General features: G+C 37.5%; 1 protein-coding gene across 2 annotated transcripts in view; it reads right to left on the reverse strand.

Moving 5' to 3' along the window:
• The window catches only part of aplf (aprataxin and PNKP like factor), a 113,985-nt gene that overhangs the window by 19,788 nt on the left and 74,734 nt on the right, over positions 1-19,463 (reverse strand). For both annotated transcript variants that reach the window (XM_012962662.3, XM_012962661.3), the window contains exons 7-8: positions 18,691-19,007; positions 8,614-8,739 (exon numbers count right to left, since the gene is read on the reverse strand). In XM_012962662.3, coding sequence (XP_012818116.1) covers positions 8,614-8,739; positions 18,691-19,007 — 443 coding nt within the window. The remainder of the gene's footprint in view (positions 1-8,613; positions 8,740-18,690; positions 19,008-19,463) is intronic.

Below are 19,463 nucleotides of genomic sequence, written 5' to 3' on the forward strand. Positions count from 1 at the left end.
ACCATTTTGTTAACGAATGCCGGCCAAGACTGCACAGCGCTGCGTACCCTTGTGGAGCTTTATAAATAAAGTTATACATACATACATACTGCGAACGCAGTGGGCATGTAGAAGCCATAAGACAACATCAGAACTTAAATGGCCAAGGACTACCCTCTGAAAAACCACAAATTTATATTGATATGATGATTTTTTTTTTTTTTTTCATAAACAGAGTGTGCTTAAACAGGGAGGGTGGGAGGGGGATGCCACTCGGTGGAATCCAGGAAGCAGAGTGGTGGCAGCAGAGCGGGAATGCAGACACAGAGGAGGGAGGAGGAGCGAGCAAGGGGGGGGCTGCCCTTTCCTGACTGCACTGGTAAGTTAACCCCTTCCAAGCACGGAGGGAACTGGGCCACAGCTGGCTCCACAGTCCCTCCGCGCTTTCATTATTTATTTCAGCTCTCTCTAGGAATCAACAGAAAAGAAGATGGGGGGCTACGGGGGCATCTTTGGGGGCACAGATCTTCCCTGCTAAAGGGCTGTAATTGCCTTGGGCTGGTACAGAAGCACAAAACATAATGTACAGCATTTCTAGTCTATTACTTTAGTTAAGCTTTAGTTGTCCTTTAAAGAGTTTTTATTTTAGAAAGATTTGCAATCGCACTTACAGGCTGTGGATATATGACCCTCTTGTGTACACAGTGGCTGCATGCCAGGTTCAGAAATAAAAATGATGAAATGTAAAATTTACATGCGCAATGACCTGTTTTACATGAACGTAAGAAGCTGAGTAGTATAACTGAGCCTGCACTGTGACAACTTTATTTTTGCAGATCCTCTCAAACATTTTCTATGGCACACTTTACTCAAACAAACCTGTGGCATGTGTAAATGTATCCAAACAAAATTGATAGAGAATAAAAAGGGCTCCTTGTTCTTTATAGTTAAATCGTGATCTGTTTTAAATTTGACCATCCCTTCCAGCAAAGTATGCAAGAAATACAGTGCAATGCATGTAGAGAAAGAAATATCTTCACAAGATTTGCTTTGGTCTATAGAACAGACTGTGAAACAGCCAGATCCTGAAATAGCAGGGCTTAGCTCTTGGGCACACTTCAATTGAAAGGGTTCCCTGCTTTCAAATTGCCTCCCCCTGGAAATATTTTAAATCTTCCTAGATTAGATTATATGTATTATGCAGAGGAGCTAGTTGCACGTGTCTCATTGCATGAAATTACCCTGCAGGAAAGAATCGCTTTTATATTATGTTTAAATGGCACATTAACAGTCTCAAGGAGTGAGGGAGAAGTGTAATAGATGGAAATCTCACTGCAAACATCTTACTGGTGTACATTTATTTAGAGAGAACACTCCAGGGAAATGTACTTGGTGGTCATCAATAATATAAAACTTCCTTTCAACAAATTCATTTATGTCATTATTACTACAATATAGGCAAATAATCTTAACGGAATTGAATATGAAGCACTGTGTTAAAACCAGTAAGTAAATAGGGAGATTTCATTAGTAAAAAAAAAAAAACATACATATATGAAATACATACAGATATTGTAAAATCACATTCACAAAGTCCATTACCAGTGAAATTAACTACAAATATAAAAACAAACTAGACTTTGGTTCTAACTGGCATTTATAGTACAATTCTTCTTCCTTTTGAATTATTTGATAAAAACAGAGACTATGGGAGATGGACTTTCTGTAATTGGGACAGAATTAGGACAGCATGTGTGTGTGTAAAACTAGAAAATGTTTTGGAAATAATGTGTCCCCTTTTCATAGTACCACCATGTTCATCTTTACATTATATCAAGGCCATAACAGTTACTAACAGGGTTATGCATTGTACCAGTGCAATTGTTATATCAACAATACCATTCTAAACAACACCTCTCTGCTTTTGGATTTCTTAATAAAGTGAACTGCATATTGAGTAACTCTATTAATCTAAGGCTGATATGACATGTTGGCATCATTACACCTCTTTTGTTCTGTGGCACTGATGACTATTAGACCTTGGGGTTGATTTTTGAATATAAGTTCTAACTTACCCCAGTGACGTTACCTGTAGCAATCAGATTTGCTTTATTTTTCTAGTTTGTAGCTGACTGCTCAGTTGCCAGTGCCAATATTTTGTCACTAGCAAGTGAAATGACATGCCGTCCCTATGTTAGTAAATCAACCCCCTGGTGTCAAGGCACTCTGTTCAAAGAGCTGAAGAGTGTCCTCTTTCCATGACCCAACTAAGCTTTTTGCTCCCATCCTAATTCAGTTCTAAAAAATGGGTCAGACCATGTCTAATCCCTTTACTCTGGTTTGGTTTTTTTCTTCGGGTAACCATTATTTTTAGTAGTGATGTGCAGGTTGGGAAATTTCAAGCTGTGCCTGTTGCCTCTGCTAACTTTAACTTGGCTGGTTTTCTATTGCTTATGTCACCAGAGAAGTTGGGCTATTAAAGTTACATTGCAAGTAGGGAGGGGCCTTGTTAAAATGTATTCCCACAGTCTGCTGCCAAATTGGTCAGAACATAGTTTTGGGCTGACCCATGCACCTCTACAGGCCAGTAAGCCTTTTTTTTTTGGTTGCCTTGTCATATCATGTCTCCCTCAAATGCTTATATAGTATAATAATACATTCCAGGGAAACACCAAACCCAGTTTTTAGGGTTCAGCTGAACCCCCAAATCCATGTTAAGGGATTCAGCCAAATACCGAACCGCACGCATTAACCCTTCCAAATCCTAATTAGCATATGCTAATTAGGATTTGGATTCGGTTCGGCCAGGACCACCAAAAGCCTGCCAAAAAAGGGTGAATCCTGGATTTGGTGCATCCAGAATACATTCTTTCATAGAACTCTTAATTATCTATTGTTAACCTCTACTAGGTTTTCATTTTCTGGAGGCGATCTACTCTACCACTCTAATTCATATCTGTCTTTCATCCATTCAATCATCTACCTCTATCCACTATCTCTATTCGTCCATCCATACGTCTGTCCATCCATCATGTATGTTCATAAAAAGCCCACATATACCATTTTGCAATGCTGAATACAGGTAACCAACACAGGTAAAGCCACACTGCCAATAAGTGGTTTATAACTCCTATGAGCAGTGGCATAACTAATAGATAGATAGAAAGATAGATAGATAGATAGATACAGAGAGCAATAGAAAGGAAAGCATCTGTATGTACATACATTTTCAGGGGGATGTTACAACAGCGAAAGTTTTTTTCTAGACCTCTTGAGAATTTTATATAAGTGCCGAATCCATTAACAACCACAAACATGTCTAGTAGTGCGTGGGCAACTCTGGCCAGTTTGCTCTCTCTCTATCAGTACGTGTTTTCCCATAATGGACTGGACATTAATCATTGAACTTGAAATTATGGTTACCAGCGAGAAGGAGCTCTAACTTTCATCTTCCATTAGGGACACCATAATATTTCCTTTGATGCGCAAGAATGTATAAACAAATGCACATATAAGGTCACCTCAGTGGTGTTATATAATAGACTGGAAGACCCCGCAAGGAATAAGTGAATAGTCTGCCACTGTGAATCTAATTCTTACTGTAGTGGCTACATGGTTCCGCACAGCAGGTCAGCATATAAAGCATTCAGTGACCAGGTATTTTCAAGCAATGAAGCAAAAAGAACTGCAGCGACAATTCCTTCTTTCTCAATAGAGCGAGACTGCAGATGAAGTGCTACGTGCTGTGAAGAAATTGCTTGTGTGTTCAGCTGGATGTTTAACAGTTTTGCAAATTAAAGACTGGCCATATTCCTGCACAAATGCCATATGCACATCTGATCTGCTATATATAATGATTGCTGTTGTGTGTACGTATCTTCCTGTATCTAATGAATGGGAACTCTGACTGACTCCATTAGGGACTATCAAAAATCAATGATGTCTTACATTTTAACATAGGAAGAGCATTTAGAATAAACAAGCTCCATTTGTTGTCACTATATTTATGTTGTAAATGGATTAAAACTACATTTTATACGATTTTTGGACCGTGTGTGGGCTCCAAATTATCGTTTTTATAAATGTTTCTGCTGTGTAGCCATGGGGGCAGCCATTCAATCTGAAAAAAAGGAGAAACGGCACAGGTTGCAAAGCTGATAACAGATAAATATACCATTGTAGTCTACAGAGTTTATCCGATATCTGCTATGTAACCTGTGTCTTTTCTCTTTTCTTTCAGCTTGAATGGCTGCCCCCATGGCTACACAAGCAGGGTATTTATATAATATATAATAATACTGTATATAACTATAGAAGTTTTTCTAAAAAAAAGTGCAGGGCAACAGAACATTAATTTTTTTGGTGTTACTTTATTTAATGGTATTTATATAGCTCCAACAAATTCCGCAGTTCTTTACAGAGATTATACATCAGTCATATCGCAGGACCCCAGCACTGCCCATAGGACCATGCTGTAAATACAATGATCTGATGTGCATTTTCCTAATCTGGGATATTCTAGGATATTCTGTGATACTCTAGAGAGGTCAGTCCAGGACCGCCATAAAAAGGGTAAAAATTGGTACTGCAGTCAGGGGTCCCATGGGGAGGGGCACTAAGAGACATAAAACTGCAATTTGGGTGTGCTTAGCGTGGAGCATAGGTGAGGTTCTGGCAAAATGGTGTGTGGTCAGGGTAGATTAGGGGTGTGTTTGTAGATTGTAAGCTCTTTTGGGCAGGGCCCTCTTCACCTCTTGTATCGGTAACTGATTGCTTTATATGATACTCTGTATGTCCAATGTATGTAACCCACTTATTGTACAGCGCTGCGGAATATGTTGGCGCTTTATAAATAAATGTTAATGTAATGTAATGTAATGATTGTGCATGCAAGGGCCATTTTTCCATTGGGGTCCCATTCTACTTGTTGGCAGGGCCCTCTGCTTAGGGGACAAATGGCTTAATAACTGGAGCCCCCTGGGGGAGGGCCCTGCTAACTCAGTGGAACCCAGTAAATCCTGATGGTGGCCCTGGGTCAGTCCAACCCTGTTTGACAACCCTATATGACTGGTGCAACTGCAAGGGTTACTAAACTTAGGCAGTTTCTAGATACATCTAAGCTGCAGCTATAAAATTTCAGTGCAACAGTGACTCCCAAAGTCCTGATAACCTTTCCTTAAAAATAGTAAATAAAACAGTTAAAAAATTCCAATCAGCCAGACAGCCAGAATGCAAGGGACATAAACTATATTCTGACATCCAGACAACTAGGCAGTTTAAATGACATAGCTTGCACTTGATAAATGTGCTAACCAAACATTAAATGCTAAAAATTATCTTGCCCAAACATTAATAGTAGGATTATAACCATGGATATAACTTGCTTAAACTGTATTTTGTTTTATTAGTTCAAATAAAATAATTAACCCACTGCTTTATAGATAATACACACTATTTTATATGCACAACAATATTAACAAATAACCTTTTACAGTATGTTATCAAGTGTTTGCTTTAATAAAATCTCTTACTGATAAGCTAGGGGCTTTATTTCCACAACATATCTCCCCATTTGTCCCAGGTTAGAAGTGTGATTTCGGATCCATGGACCACAAAAATTGGTGGGCTTGCAAGTGGCTGAGGTTTGAGGAGTATCAGTGGGGCAGCTGGATATAACTTTATCTGGTCAGATTGCAGGTTTGGCCTTAATGTCCTTATTTTTGATCATGTTGGTTCAGGAAGGGACCAAAGAACATTTTTTTTAAACTTTGCATGAAGTAAGAAAAGAATTAATGTGGTCACAACAATTTGCAGCTTTAAAGAGTTGTGTCCAACAGCAGACAGAGATTAAAAATACAACCCTTCATGTATACTTGTAACTGTAAGCGAAATATTCTTGTTTGTTAGAGATTTAAAACAAAGAACAAAAAATACTATTATGGGTCAGGAAGTAGTGGGTATTTAATAGCAATCCTTTTGCAGCATAAAAAACAAAAAGCATGCTAATTCACTTAAGTGTACTATTGAGCAGATCAAAGTGGAGAATCAGGAAAGACACTACATCAGATATCCTGGTAAGGATGAGTAGACAGACTCAGTCCGCCAAAGATTGTCACATGACAATAGGAAAGGTTTATCAAAATTTAAATGTGTTTTTGTGCCAAAAATTGCAAATTCAAATTTATACACAAAAAAATGATGTAGAAGTTATTGGGAGTTGCATTTTCAAAATTCAAGCTATCTTTGAGATTTATCTGAAATTTGGCTCACTGAAATAAAAAAGTAATTTTTTTTAATGTTTTTAACTGATCAAGTTTTTTCTTTTCAAGTTTTTTCATAAAAAAAGCACATGTTCGAAATTTTTCAGGCTTTTTTCAAATTTGGAAGAAAACTCAAAATGTGGAATTTTGATCAAGCTTCCTCCACATGTTTTTCCAAACCGAAATCCATCTCTGAAGCTTTGCTCAAAAGCTTCTGAATAATGGAATCACTGACAACAATGGCTACAAAAATCTGTACAGAAAATTATGTTTTTAAAAATAGGCAAGACGCATTTTTCCAAGACAAAGTAGATTTCAGCCAATGCCAAATTCAGTCACAAAATGAGTCATTTATTGTGAAGAAAAAACATATAAGTGACTTTTTTGTTTGAAATGAAAGCAATTTCTCTATAAACCTGTCAGTCTCTAACTTTGGTTTAGCTATAGTGTTGAAGAATTATTAGCTGAATATTTCTCTCTAGGTAGAGTTGAACAGCTTTATTAGAACAGAGCATATGACATGTGTGTAATGGCAGAGGGAGATTTAGCATGCATATTCAGCCAAAAATGTACTAAGTGCCTTCACTGAAGTTTAGTGTGAGAAAAAGCAGAAGGCAGATCCCTGAAAAACCTCAGCATACCAGAATGGATGATGATGGCAAATTGGCAGGAAACCTAAGATCAGAGGCAACATTTAAAGAAATATGAGAAAGAAAAATAATAGATGTCTACTCAGGAGTAACAAGGATACTGGCCAGTACTAAATTATAAGCATTATCCTGTCTGTTACAGCACATTTAGAACAAGATCAGTGACAGAACATTTATATGGCGGCACAAAATGCAGTCGTGCAAAATGGTGAGCGACTCTTGGGTCAGGCACTGAGCCTGTAGAAAGTGTTTTACAATCTACACTCTTTTAGAATATAAGTATATTTATGTCATTGTTTTAAAAGGAAACTCCATATCATTTTGTTAACGTGTGAGCAACTATATAGCAGAGACATATGCATTATATTCTGTTCTTTTAAAGAAGGCAACCTACAGCCTAATACAGGGGTTCCCAGACTTTGACACCCTGTGATCTACTCTTGCCACCTGGCCTCCACCATGAGATCTACATTAATAAAAAATAGTATGACATCTATCATTAGGCACAAGCCAAAAGAAAAAGTATCACTCTTGATGTTTAATACACATAGCAACATATAACTACAGTGTCAAATTCACATGGAATGCCCATATAACATAGTACATGTGCCAACATAGCAATATATAAATACAGTACCAACTTCAAGCTTAAAGGAGAAGGAAAGGCTAAGTCACTTGGGGGAGCCAAAATGTAAGGCACCCCAAGTGACTTTAATCGCTTACCTTTTACCCCGGGCTGGTGCCCCTGTTAGGAGAAAACCACACCAGCCTGGGGTATCTGCAGTGAGCGCTTCCGTCTTCCTTCTATCGTCAAAATCCCTGGGCCGGCGCATGCGCAGTAGAGTGAAAAGCCAACTTTTTGTTAAAGTTCAGCTTTTAACTCTACTACACGTGCGCAAACGTGCGAAGAATAAAGAAGGAAGAGGAGACCATGCTCGTAGCTACCCCGTGCTGTTGCGGTTTTCTCCTAACTGGGGCACCAGCCCAGGGTAAAAGGTAAGCAATTAAAGTCATTTGGGGGTGCCAAAATGCTAGGCACCCCCAAGTGACTTTAATCGCTTACCTTTTACCCCAGGCTTGTGCCCCTGTTAGGAGAAAATGGCAGTGATTTAGCCTTTCCTTCTCCTTTAATGTGAAAAGGATTGTAGTACTTTTTACTTCCCTTGTTCACAGGCCACTCTGTAGTCTGCACACAGAAACATATATACAAATGAAACTACAAGGACGGAAGGCAGGAGTGGCCACACTCAAAAGCTCCAGTATGTTGGGGGGGGGGAAGTGGTGGGATAGCATTCAGCCTAGCGGTCTACAAAATTACAAATATGCCCCTATAGCCTCCTTTAAACTGTTAAACTACCCCTAAAGCCAACATAAATACATTTGTATAAGTCATGTGTAATTATCACACAATATGTATGCAACGTAACAAAACTTGCGAATACTCAAGGGGTATAAAAAAAATTGAATGATAAACAATTTCGCTATATTCAATGTATGTCATCAAATGGTACATAAACTAAAAAGATTCAACATACACTTGATTACTACTAAATATTGCTAACTGACTTTCCTTTTCAGTGCTGCATTAGTACATACTGCTCGAGAAAATAACACATTCCCAATAAGAGTTGTCAAACTGCCAAAAAGAAAGTAAAATGGAAAAAAAAGTGGCAAAAGCTTCTGTGCTCAAGCAAAGAAAAGTGTGTGCCAGTGCATTGTCTAACCTGTAACAGTCTGTGCCATACGGGCACTCTGGTCTTTCATCACTGTCATCTTGACTTCCCTTCTCAGTGTTATCGTAATCACGGTCTCCGGGGTGACAAAACTCTTCAAAATGGGCAGGGTTTTTTCTACAAAGAAGAAAACATTACATCAGTTATTTCAGTGTTTTTCTTTTAAAGATGTATATTTCGGGAGAGAAAAATAACAGTTATTTTTACGAACAAAATACTTTGGTACTTAGAAGCTCTTTTCTATATCATTCCATTTCAACCAACCCTATTCTATTCTGTATCATAACCATTCAACCACTTTACAAAAAGACTTTCAGTGTGTGCATTTAGGATATCAAATGATATCACTCACATCACTTGATTATTTACTTTTCATGTTACATACACATTTAAAAAACAAAAACCCTGAGGTGAAATAAATATGAAGGCAGGTAAGCCATAGGTTTAAAGTCTACTGTTTGTCAAGTGGATGAAAATCAGGTGCAATTGACTTTTTTAGCCCTTTGAACCCTGTTTTCCTTCCTAAATGAATTGCTCTGCTGCCACCACCATGATCACAGCTCCATGTTCTCCCTCCTGCGGGAGGGCTCAAACTCCACTCCGCTGTATACCTGCACTCAAACAGAAGCTGTACTTTTCAGTGCAAGTAAAGGAGCTACGTAAGGTAGTAGATACAATTCTCTCAGACTGCAGAAAGAAATTCTAACGCTAAGGAAACGCTCTGTGTGCCCAAGGCCTAAGTATTTAACTAGCTGTCTTACTTTTACTTTTCCAGCCTCCCCTCCATACACAACAAAGGCATAATCAAAATTAAAGCCACCTGATTTTAAGGGTTCAGATTCTGTTTGGTCAGGCACATGGATTAGGCTAAAGTCTGTAAAAAAAAGGCTAGGACTGGCTAAATCCAGGATTTGATGCATCCCTAGTATATAGTGCCAATTCTTATGCAGATTTTTTGTTTCTAGTTATCTCTTATACAGTTTCTTTTTCTAATTTACCTAATGGCCTTTAATAAATCACACCTTACTTTGGATGCCTGGAACAAAAAGATATGCTATACTCTGTTCTTTGTTAATTGGATAGATATTTGGTAACAAATGGATACATGGTTTTCATTTTATTCATTAAAGGGGATCCTTCTTTTATGTCCTTTCTTTTCTTTATAAACAAAAGATGGGTGAAGATTGAAGGCTTTGCGGAAAGACTGGAAATTTATAGAAATTATGGCCCTTGGGCCATAGAAAAAGAAGCCTACCTCTAAATAATAACAAGGGTTTCCACTTGCATATGCTACACTATTCAGGGTGCTTTAAATTGTCTAGGGTCAAAGTCCCCCTGATAATTTCCTAGTAGAGCACTGTTTCAACAATTCCAATATGTTTTTAGGACCAGGTACAATATTATTACAATAATATCTTCTAAACAACGGTAAACTTTACTTATTCTCCGGAAAAGCTTCCTCAACAAGTAAACTGTCATTTGCCATTAAAGGCAAATGTTTATGCAATGCACTTCTGGTGTGAGTGTGTTAGTTTGCAGAGAGCATGTTATAGGAGAAGGAAATGCTTAATCACTGGAGGGTGATCCCACTGACCTCCACTGATTGTAATGGCTTACCTGATACCCCAGGCCAGTGTTCCTGTTAGCAGAAAACTGCACTGGCAAAAGGTGTTTCTGGAGGAGCACCAAAAAGCGATACATTTCCTGCTTCTTCTTCTTTCTCAGGGGTTGCATGTGAGTAAAAAGCATGCATCTGCGGAAGCAGAAGAAGATTGCTCACTGACCCTAACCCGACCGCTCCCAACCCTGGGCCCAACCCGACCTAAAAAATCACCTGTATTTTCAGACCTGTGTCTGACCTGCCCATCGCTGAAGTCACAAAGAGACGCTTTCTATTAAGTACAGGCTGCTTGTGGCAGATGTCGGGCATTGTAAGATCATAAGCAGGGTGAGTGGAAGGAGAAGTTCAGCCCCAATGTGCCTGCAACCCACAAAGCATGTTTGGGTGTTGGCTTGAACCACCCCTGTGACCTGCAGAGTGTTTATGGATGTCAGCTCAACCCACCCAACCTGCGGCATTGGTTTGTTGCTTTGTGACTACCTGAATGGAAGGACATGATTTATTAAACTCTAGAAAGTAACTAGGCCTCCTGGGTGCACTGTACAGTATACCAGTGGTTTCTGGGTTCAGGATTTACTTTATAGACTGACAGCATTTTGTGGAGGATAATTATGTGTCCACCAAATCCTGCTCTTATTAGCCTTCAGGGATGTCTAGAAAAGAAAATTAGCATCTGGTGCACACTAAACAGTCTTAACTATATTGTGAACATTTTAATAAACCATTAAGTCTTACAATCTGGCAGATTTCACTTAGCTAATGAAAGTCAATCCCTTTAGATTTCCAACTGTACTGAACCTTGCAAAGTCTGTTTTTTTCTATTACAATAGTTCCAGGAATATAGTATGAACTTGTGGAATATGAAAAGTATTTGTGGAGCCATCAAACTTTAACTGTGGTATTAAAAAACTCTTAAGCCAAAACCATATCTCAGTTCGTCAAACATCATGCCTGACATAGGGGCATGCCCCGGAAACATTACTCTACAGGGGTTTCCCCGCTTCACTTGCCATGTTGTTCTATTTTGTGTTGTACTGGAATTTAGGAGAGGTGCTAACCCCTTCAGACTAAGTACCAGGTGTAACCTACAGGAGAGAAGTGGGGGGAAAAAGCAAACATATTAAGGTATCCTGGTCCAGCATATGCAGAATAAAAATAGCCTAAGCTCAATCCTTACATTTTTATTGCTAAATACTAAATATCCATAAGTTAGAGACACATACTTTTCATAAATTTAAAGGGGAAATAATACTATTTTTTTACATAAGTGCATTCAGTTGGTTTTATTCAAATACAAACTTCATTGAGAAGTGATGGATTCTGGGAAGATCTCTTATGCTTTCCAATAATGCACGGTAATTCAGAGATTCTCTGGAAATTCAAAGACCCCCTGCACTCACCCTTTGTCAATAAATATAGTACTATAAGAGATTATATATAGTTACTATAGTAAGAGATTATTTGAATTAAGCTACCTACTAAACATGCCCCCCTTTAAACAAAACAGGGACTGTTTGTCCATATATTCACCTTATTCATTAAGAATTCAACCGCTTCATTTTACATTTTTTCACAGTGAGTTTTACCTGTAACTCGAACGCTTTTAAGGTTAAAACCCCTAAATGGCAGTGGATGGGGGCTTTTGCCTTGGGGGTTAGTTCTCCTTTAAGTACTAGAATCCCTTACTTCTCAATGGAAAAATGTGAGGGATGGGTTAATTGACTAATGTCAGCCTAAGGGGGGGGGGGGGGAAGGTGCAAAAATGGTTCCTACTTGTGTTCAGACCCCCAGACGTCATCTTCAGCATACAGAACCCCCAGGAGTCCCTACATTGACAGACTACTGACCAATTGGAATTAAGAAGAACTGTCACAACCTTCAAACCCTTAGTAAGAAATACTGAATCTTTAAATACGTCTATTGATGAAAATGAATCACTGGATATGGATGAGGTCACTGGATGAATCACTATATGAGAGGTCTCTGAGGAAGTGCGCTGTCACGAAACACGTAAGACCTCAAGCTGTGTTTTTTAGATGTGCAAATAAAGGTTGATCGATTTTAATATTAACTGTTGAGGCTTTTTATGCTGACCTAGAGCGCACTGCCAATGTGTGAAGTTTTGTCACTGGATATACCTTGTTAATTATAAGGTCAAAACTTTGTTAAAACTACTCATTTTACCAAATAATATGTATGTATGTAAATACAGCCATAAGCACTTACAGAGTTCTCTATCAAAAGAAACACAGGATTGTTTGTCTCTTTTTTTGTAAACATGATGTTCCAGTGTCTGACTTCCTCTTCCTCAGAGTCTGTGCAGTTCTCTTCTCTCTCCCCTCTTCTGCTCCCCCTCCCACCAGAATGCTAAGAACTCCCTCCCCCTCCCTTAGGAATGTGTAATCTGAGCTATAACAGCTAGACTGCAGGAAGGAAGCTACTTAAAATGGCAGCTCTATCTGAAGCAAACTGAGAAAGCTTCTAAAGCTGTTTACTCAGGTATGGTAATGGTTTCTGAAGAATAAATATATTGTTCTTGGTGGCACTAATGTGGCAAATCTATTGGCAGTAAAATGCCAAATTGACTTTCCTTCTCCTTTAATCTCAAAAGTATGTATTACTTTTATTGTTATTTCTAATAAAGATATTTTAAAATTGGTTCCTACAAAGGGCAGACTATTATGGATTCCTTATTATTTAATGTAGTTTTGATATAGGTTATACACCGCTTTTAGGGTCTGAATGGGCCCAGACCCGATCCCGTCAGGTGCTCCCCCGGGCCACAGATGTGTCGGGGCCCGATCCTTACCATTTTTACATAAACCTAACTGAATGAACATATGTCAGTATGAGGTATATATTTTCCCTTTTGCATCTGGCTGAAGCACACTAGTCAATTGTATTGAATCATTCCTATCCCTTAGTTTATATATCTGATAACTGCAAAGGTTCTGACTTAACTAGATAATGATCTTTTAAACCTAACGTGCCATCTACTATGAGCAACAATCAACTGATCACAAAGCAAATTGCTCTATAGTATTAATATAATTAACACAGCAAGAACATTTGAAGCACCAACCACTTTTAATATAAAAATGATCATCCTGCCAAAATATAAACAATACATTCTTCTTTTGCAGATGCGGAATGCTAATCTATCATGTGAACATAAATGTTATTTATTACAAAGATTGCTAATGTAGTCCTTTGTGGGTTTAGAGATCAATTCAAACACTGTGACTTGATAGCATATCAATTTTTTAAAATGCCATTCAAAAATACTGATTTCCTTTCATTTTATTAGGAAATCTATTTTATTAGTATGCGTCCTACCTTGCACACAATTAAGTATGCATGTAAAATGATTTTAAAACAGAATACTAATAAAAACTGACAGAATTTATTGTTTTTCCAATACCCTGTTCAATCTCTCTACTTCTTTCTTGTTTTCCTGTCAAGACAGCTATAAAATAAAGAAGAGCCATGTTCAAAGGTCAGGCCCCGAAAGCTCAATAAAAAGCTGCTGGTTACTTTAAAGAAACAGTATCACAAAATAATTTGTGTATCAACGTGCCTGGGTAAAAGTTGCAAGTTTTCTGTAGAAATGCTGCTACAGTTTATATAACCAAAACTCCTGTGTAGCCAGGGGGTAAGCTATTTAAATTGAAATAGGGCTAAAAGGCACAGGTTTCATAGCAGATAACAGATAAGCTTTTTAAAACACCATTGCATTCTACAGAGCTTATCTGTGACCTGCTATATAACCTGTGCCATTTAGCCCTATTTCACCTTGAATGGCTACCCCCTTGGCTACACAACACCTTAGTCAACTTTCTAAAGAAAACACACAACAAGGGTGAAGACACACAGAGCTACAAGTAGCAGGTACTTGTTATGGCTACTAAAATAGACAATGCTGATCATTTACTGATAATTGTTTCTATGTGTGTTTTAACAAATAACATATTTCAGTGAAATTTATTGGCTCAAAATTAAACAAACAATTCAAATGTTGTTCGTTTGTTTAATTTTAAGCCAATAAATGTTTTGTTTATTTCACTGAAATTGTTGTTATTTGTTCAAATATTGATTCAGGACCTATCAGTGGGATACAACTTATAGATTCTCTTTCTTAATCTAATCTACTATTATAATTTGCTATGTGTGTTTTAGCAGAGGCAACTCTCAGTATTTTCTATGACAGGGTATTTTTTGGAATTTAGTAGCCTTGAAAAAAGTAGCTGCTACTAGTAGCGCAGCGTGTCTTCCCCTTTACCAGTTAAGGGAAACAGTACATTATATTTTAATTACTTTAAAACACAAATTTTTGGATGTCACTGTTTGTTTATGATTCATCCTGAAAATATGGAATGGAGTATAATTATATATAAAAAGCCACAAAAATCACAGTTCCCTGCTCTATATTCTATACAATATTAATTGTACTGCACAAATTTCCTTGACGTAAGACAATTTACATTTTTATATCCTTGTTCTATTTTACATTTACTTAACAAGCCTACAATCTTCTAGAGCAGTGACCCCCAACCAGTGGCTCGGGGGCAACATGTTGCTCACCAACCCCTTGGATTTTGCTCCCAGTGGCCTCAAAGCAAGTGCTTATTTTTTAATTTCTGGCTTTGAGGCAAATTTTCATTGCAATAAAACCAGGTGTATTGCCAAACAGAGCTCCCTGTAGGCTGCCAGTCCACATAGGGGCTACCGAATATCCAATCATAGCAATTATTTGTCACCCCCAGGAACTTTTTTAATTCTTGAGTTTCTACCTTGGTCTTTTTATTATTGAATGTAGCTCACTGGTAATAAAGTTTGGGGGGCAAGAAATATGTTAATACATATACTAGGAGGCTGTATACTGTATTATCTTGTGATTTGAGGACATTTAATAAAAATTAATTGCACTCATTCTGCATATGGTAGACCAAGATACATTGGCCCTTGCATTGTTCTTTATACATCAAAATGGAACTGTTATTCTGAATAAAATAAACTCTATTGGATCACTACTTGCTCCTGTGTATGTTTTATTTGCATGCAATTCTGTAAACAAGAACTCAGTTATATTGAGGAAGCTAATTGTACTATACTTTCTGTAAGTGTAGTTAACACAAGTCTTCCAGGGGTTTTTATTTCTAAAATAAAAAAAACCCTGGTCCGTATGTTCTCCGTTTGGCAACCCCATCTAGGAAACCAAATAAACCAAGAACTTATGGTATTGCTTTAGGGGTTCATTAATATCATGGTTATAGATGACAGCTCCACAAATACTTTACTGATATGCCCATGCACATCAATTCTTTAAGCTGATGTAAAGGATAAGCAATTATTTTTTTATACTACCACACACCCTGGCCTAGAAAAATACATATGTTTGTGTATGTGTCAAATATAGTTCCCCCCCCCCCCTTACGTTACTTTTCATTTCACAAGTTCTTTCTATATTGATGAAACGATGGTAAAAGAAAAAACAGACTCTGCATAGTGCAGTACAGTTGGAAATCTAAAGGGATTGACTTTCATTAAACAAGTGAAATTTGCCAGATTGTAAGACTCAGTAGTTTATTAAAATGTTTAGAACATTTTTAGGACTGTTTAGCGTACGCCAAATGCTTATCTGTTTTGCCAGACATCCCTGAAGGCTGATAAGAGAAGCATATGCGAGCAGATTCGCGGTGAATTCTGCTTAGTGTGGCTGCACCTGGGTCAACGCAATGGCTCTGAGCGCAGCCACAACTAATGTAGGTGCAGATTCTCCCCATGTGACACTAGCCTTAAGTGGACATTTACTCTGGAATTCTAAAACTGCAGGAAACCGAAAGCAGTCGACTCTGTATGACAAACAGGCAAACATGCTGCATGATTCAAGGCTGTTAAAATGAAAAATGTTCCAGTACAATATAAAAAAAAGTGTTTAAAAGTGCTTTGATGGCAGCAGGGTTCTCAGCAGCTATATATATCACTATGGGAATTTTTCAGCTTAGTAAACTTCATGAGGCAAATGCAATAATAAAGGGTTATAATGCAAGAACTGAATGACACTGTTTTTATGTTAATGGTGGCTAAAGAGTGAAAATAATAACAACATACAGCTCCCAATACATCACTTGATAGCATGCACCACTAGTGAAATGTAATATTCAATTATGACTCACTAAAATTAAGCAGCTTAATCTGGCACACGGGGAAGATGTAAATCGCCGGTGGGATGGCATACGCGGCGGTGCGATTTCAGTGAAATTGTGGAAGTTGCCTTGAGAGGAAACTTCCGCCACCACGTATGCCATCCCACCTGCGATTTACATCTTCGCCGGTGGGATGGCATTTCGGGGAGATTAGTCGCCTACGAACAGGGAGATTTGTCGCGGGCGACTAATCTCCCCGTGTGCCAGAGCACTAACTTGACCAAAATGAAAGTATTGAATTTACACATCCTCTAAAATTGAGGGAAAACCACAGAACCATTGTGGTTTCAAACAGCGAATACAGCAAATCTCATTAGTTCTGCTTTTAGATAATAATCTCAAAGAGTGATTAGATCACTTACAAAATGTATCCAAAAAAGTGTCCTTATGAATTCATGACATTGCATTGAGAAGTTCCAGAACAGGTTATTAAAAGATCCTATGTTAGTCGGTATTACGCCCAGAATTATTTTGTAAAGAAAAATCCAAAAGACATTGGTATCACTTTCTCAGTACCCAACATATTTTATTGAGGCTACCCTAAAGACCCATACTAATCTATGGTTGCTGGGTAAAAGGTAAGGAGGAAGTAATAGTGACAAAAAATATACTTTATGGGTAAGTAACACAATATTTACTCCATTTCCACCCCCAATTAAGTTAAGTACCACATATCTTTAGCCATAAACAAAGTCCTTGCATATCTACCACACAGTTAGGTTGCCACACAGTTAATTGGTTTGTCCATTTTCAAACAAACTGTCTATTACACTTGGGTATATCATTGAAATCACACAAAAATGCTTCAGAGGGCACTTTTGCAGGACTAGCCAATTTGAATATTTTACCGACTCATTTATACTTACAATGGCACAGCATTTTTGTCATTTAGTCACAGCCAGCCAAATGGCCCGCGTGTCAATGAGCTGCCCAAGTTGCTATACTAATGCATAAAACATGATGCAATCACAAAAGAACTAATCACCCAAAATGGAAAATGCAGTTGACAATTATCCCAATCATTGCACCTTCAAGCAACTTCGAGTTTCACATACAAGCTACGATTTATAGGAAGGCCATCTCCCATAGGCTCCATTTTAATTAAAGAATTCAATTTTTTAATGATTTCCTTTTTCTCTGTAATAAAAAAACAGTACCTTGTACTTCATCCCAACTAAAATATTACTAATCCCTATCGGAGGCAAAATAATCCTATTGGGTTTCATTAATTCTTAAATAATTCTTTCAGAAAATGTAAGGTTAGGTGATACCTGTTATTGGCTAAATGAGTAAGTAATAATCGCAAGTTTTTTAAGATTATAGTATTACATCTCTTCTTCAGGCTTAAAGCCTGAAGGTTAAACATTTCATTTTCTGCAACTTACAATGGCTAACATGGTACAACATCTTACTACTTAAATATTATTTTAGCAGACTTAAGGCATCAAGATCCAAAGTAAGGAAAGGTCTCTAATCCAGAAAACCCTAGGTCCCCAGCATTCTAGATAACAGGTCCCATATCTATATTTATAATGATCAAATCCAAAGGGCCACTGATGTGGCTACATTGAAGGACTTACATATAAAAACTGGCCTGCATTAGGCCCCAATTACTCCCTTTTTCTATAATGTTAGGAGCCATAAATATGATATTATTTTACATTTTATTTCCATGTTGTTTCCAAAACTTGGAAACAAGGCAGAAATTCACTAAGAAAATCCTTGGGATATTAAATTGTTTCAAAAGCCCTGAACATTAAGTCCTCTTAGCCTTCTTTTTACTCTTCTCTAAAAAAAAATGAACAAAAATTGCCTTAATTAATGTTGTCCCTTTAATGATCATTTTATTCCCTTCAGTCTGTTCTGAGGTTTTTTTTTTAAATCATAACATTTAACATAAGTAGTGATGCACAAAAAATAAACTTCAATGGGCACAAAAAAAAGTAGCCGCAAAATGAAAAATGTTGCAACTTGAATTTGTACTAAGACATGTTGGTATATTATGGCGGCTTGTTGCAATTGTTTTCTTTATTTTGGAGGTTAAATGTATTTTTGCTGTAGGGTATATTATTTCTTACATTTTCCATTAAGACAACATGATTTAAGCTTATAATTTATGCTCAATCTCATTAATATACATTTATGTACAATAAATGAAAATAACAATCAGGTAAATGAATTGAGACAAGTAAGATCACCTTCAGAAAAAGACAATGTGCACAGAAGTTAGTAAAATATTACCTGTAGCAATTTTCTCCATACATACAAGGTGTTCTCCTGTTTACAGCTTCATGGCCGCCATTGAAATTTGCCTTTTCAGATGATTCATCTTCTTCTGGGCTTAGACTGAGATCATCGTTGTGGGATGTTTTTGACGTCGATGCCTTAATTTGCTTAACTGAAGTACTATTAGATTGTCTATTTTCACTATACCTATTTGTCACTTCTTTAATATTCTGATTGCTCTCAACATCCAAACAATTATTTTTATCGTCATCATTTGACTTCTCACTCGGGGTTTTGGTCAGCAAACCTGTACACAATGTTCCAGGCGAGACCTAAGAGAGTAAACAAGAGAAGTACATTAAGTAAAAAGGGTTAAAAGATATGTTTTATTCATTAAAACACAAATTCTGAAATAATATCTGGATTATGTGCGTATACATGTGCGTATACAGGTATGGGATCTATTATCCAGAAGAACTTTCCCCAGAAAGTACAAAACATGGCAAATACCATTAAGGTTTATTTAAAAAGTAACCTGAAAAAACAGATCTAATGGGATGAAAGACATATGCTAAAATTACAAAGTCCTGAATGTCCTTAGGCAGTTACCATAGCTATGGTGCCTCGAAGAAAGGGGCAATGAATGTTTTGGGTGTCTGGAGGTGTATGCAAATGTCTATCCCCCAACTCTATCCCTCAGTGAGACCACAATCCAACTACCGAAATTGCTACAATGTACATAATGACCTTAACAATATTACTATTTATATAAATTCTTAAGGGCCAGG

This window comes from Xenopus tropicalis, chromosome 5 (genome assembly GCF_000004195.4).
Source record: "Xenopus tropicalis strain Nigerian chromosome 5, UCB_Xtro_10.0, whole genome shotgun sequence".
Classification (NCBI taxonomy): domain Eukaryota; kingdom Metazoa; phylum Chordata; class Amphibia; order Anura; family Pipidae; genus Xenopus; species Xenopus tropicalis.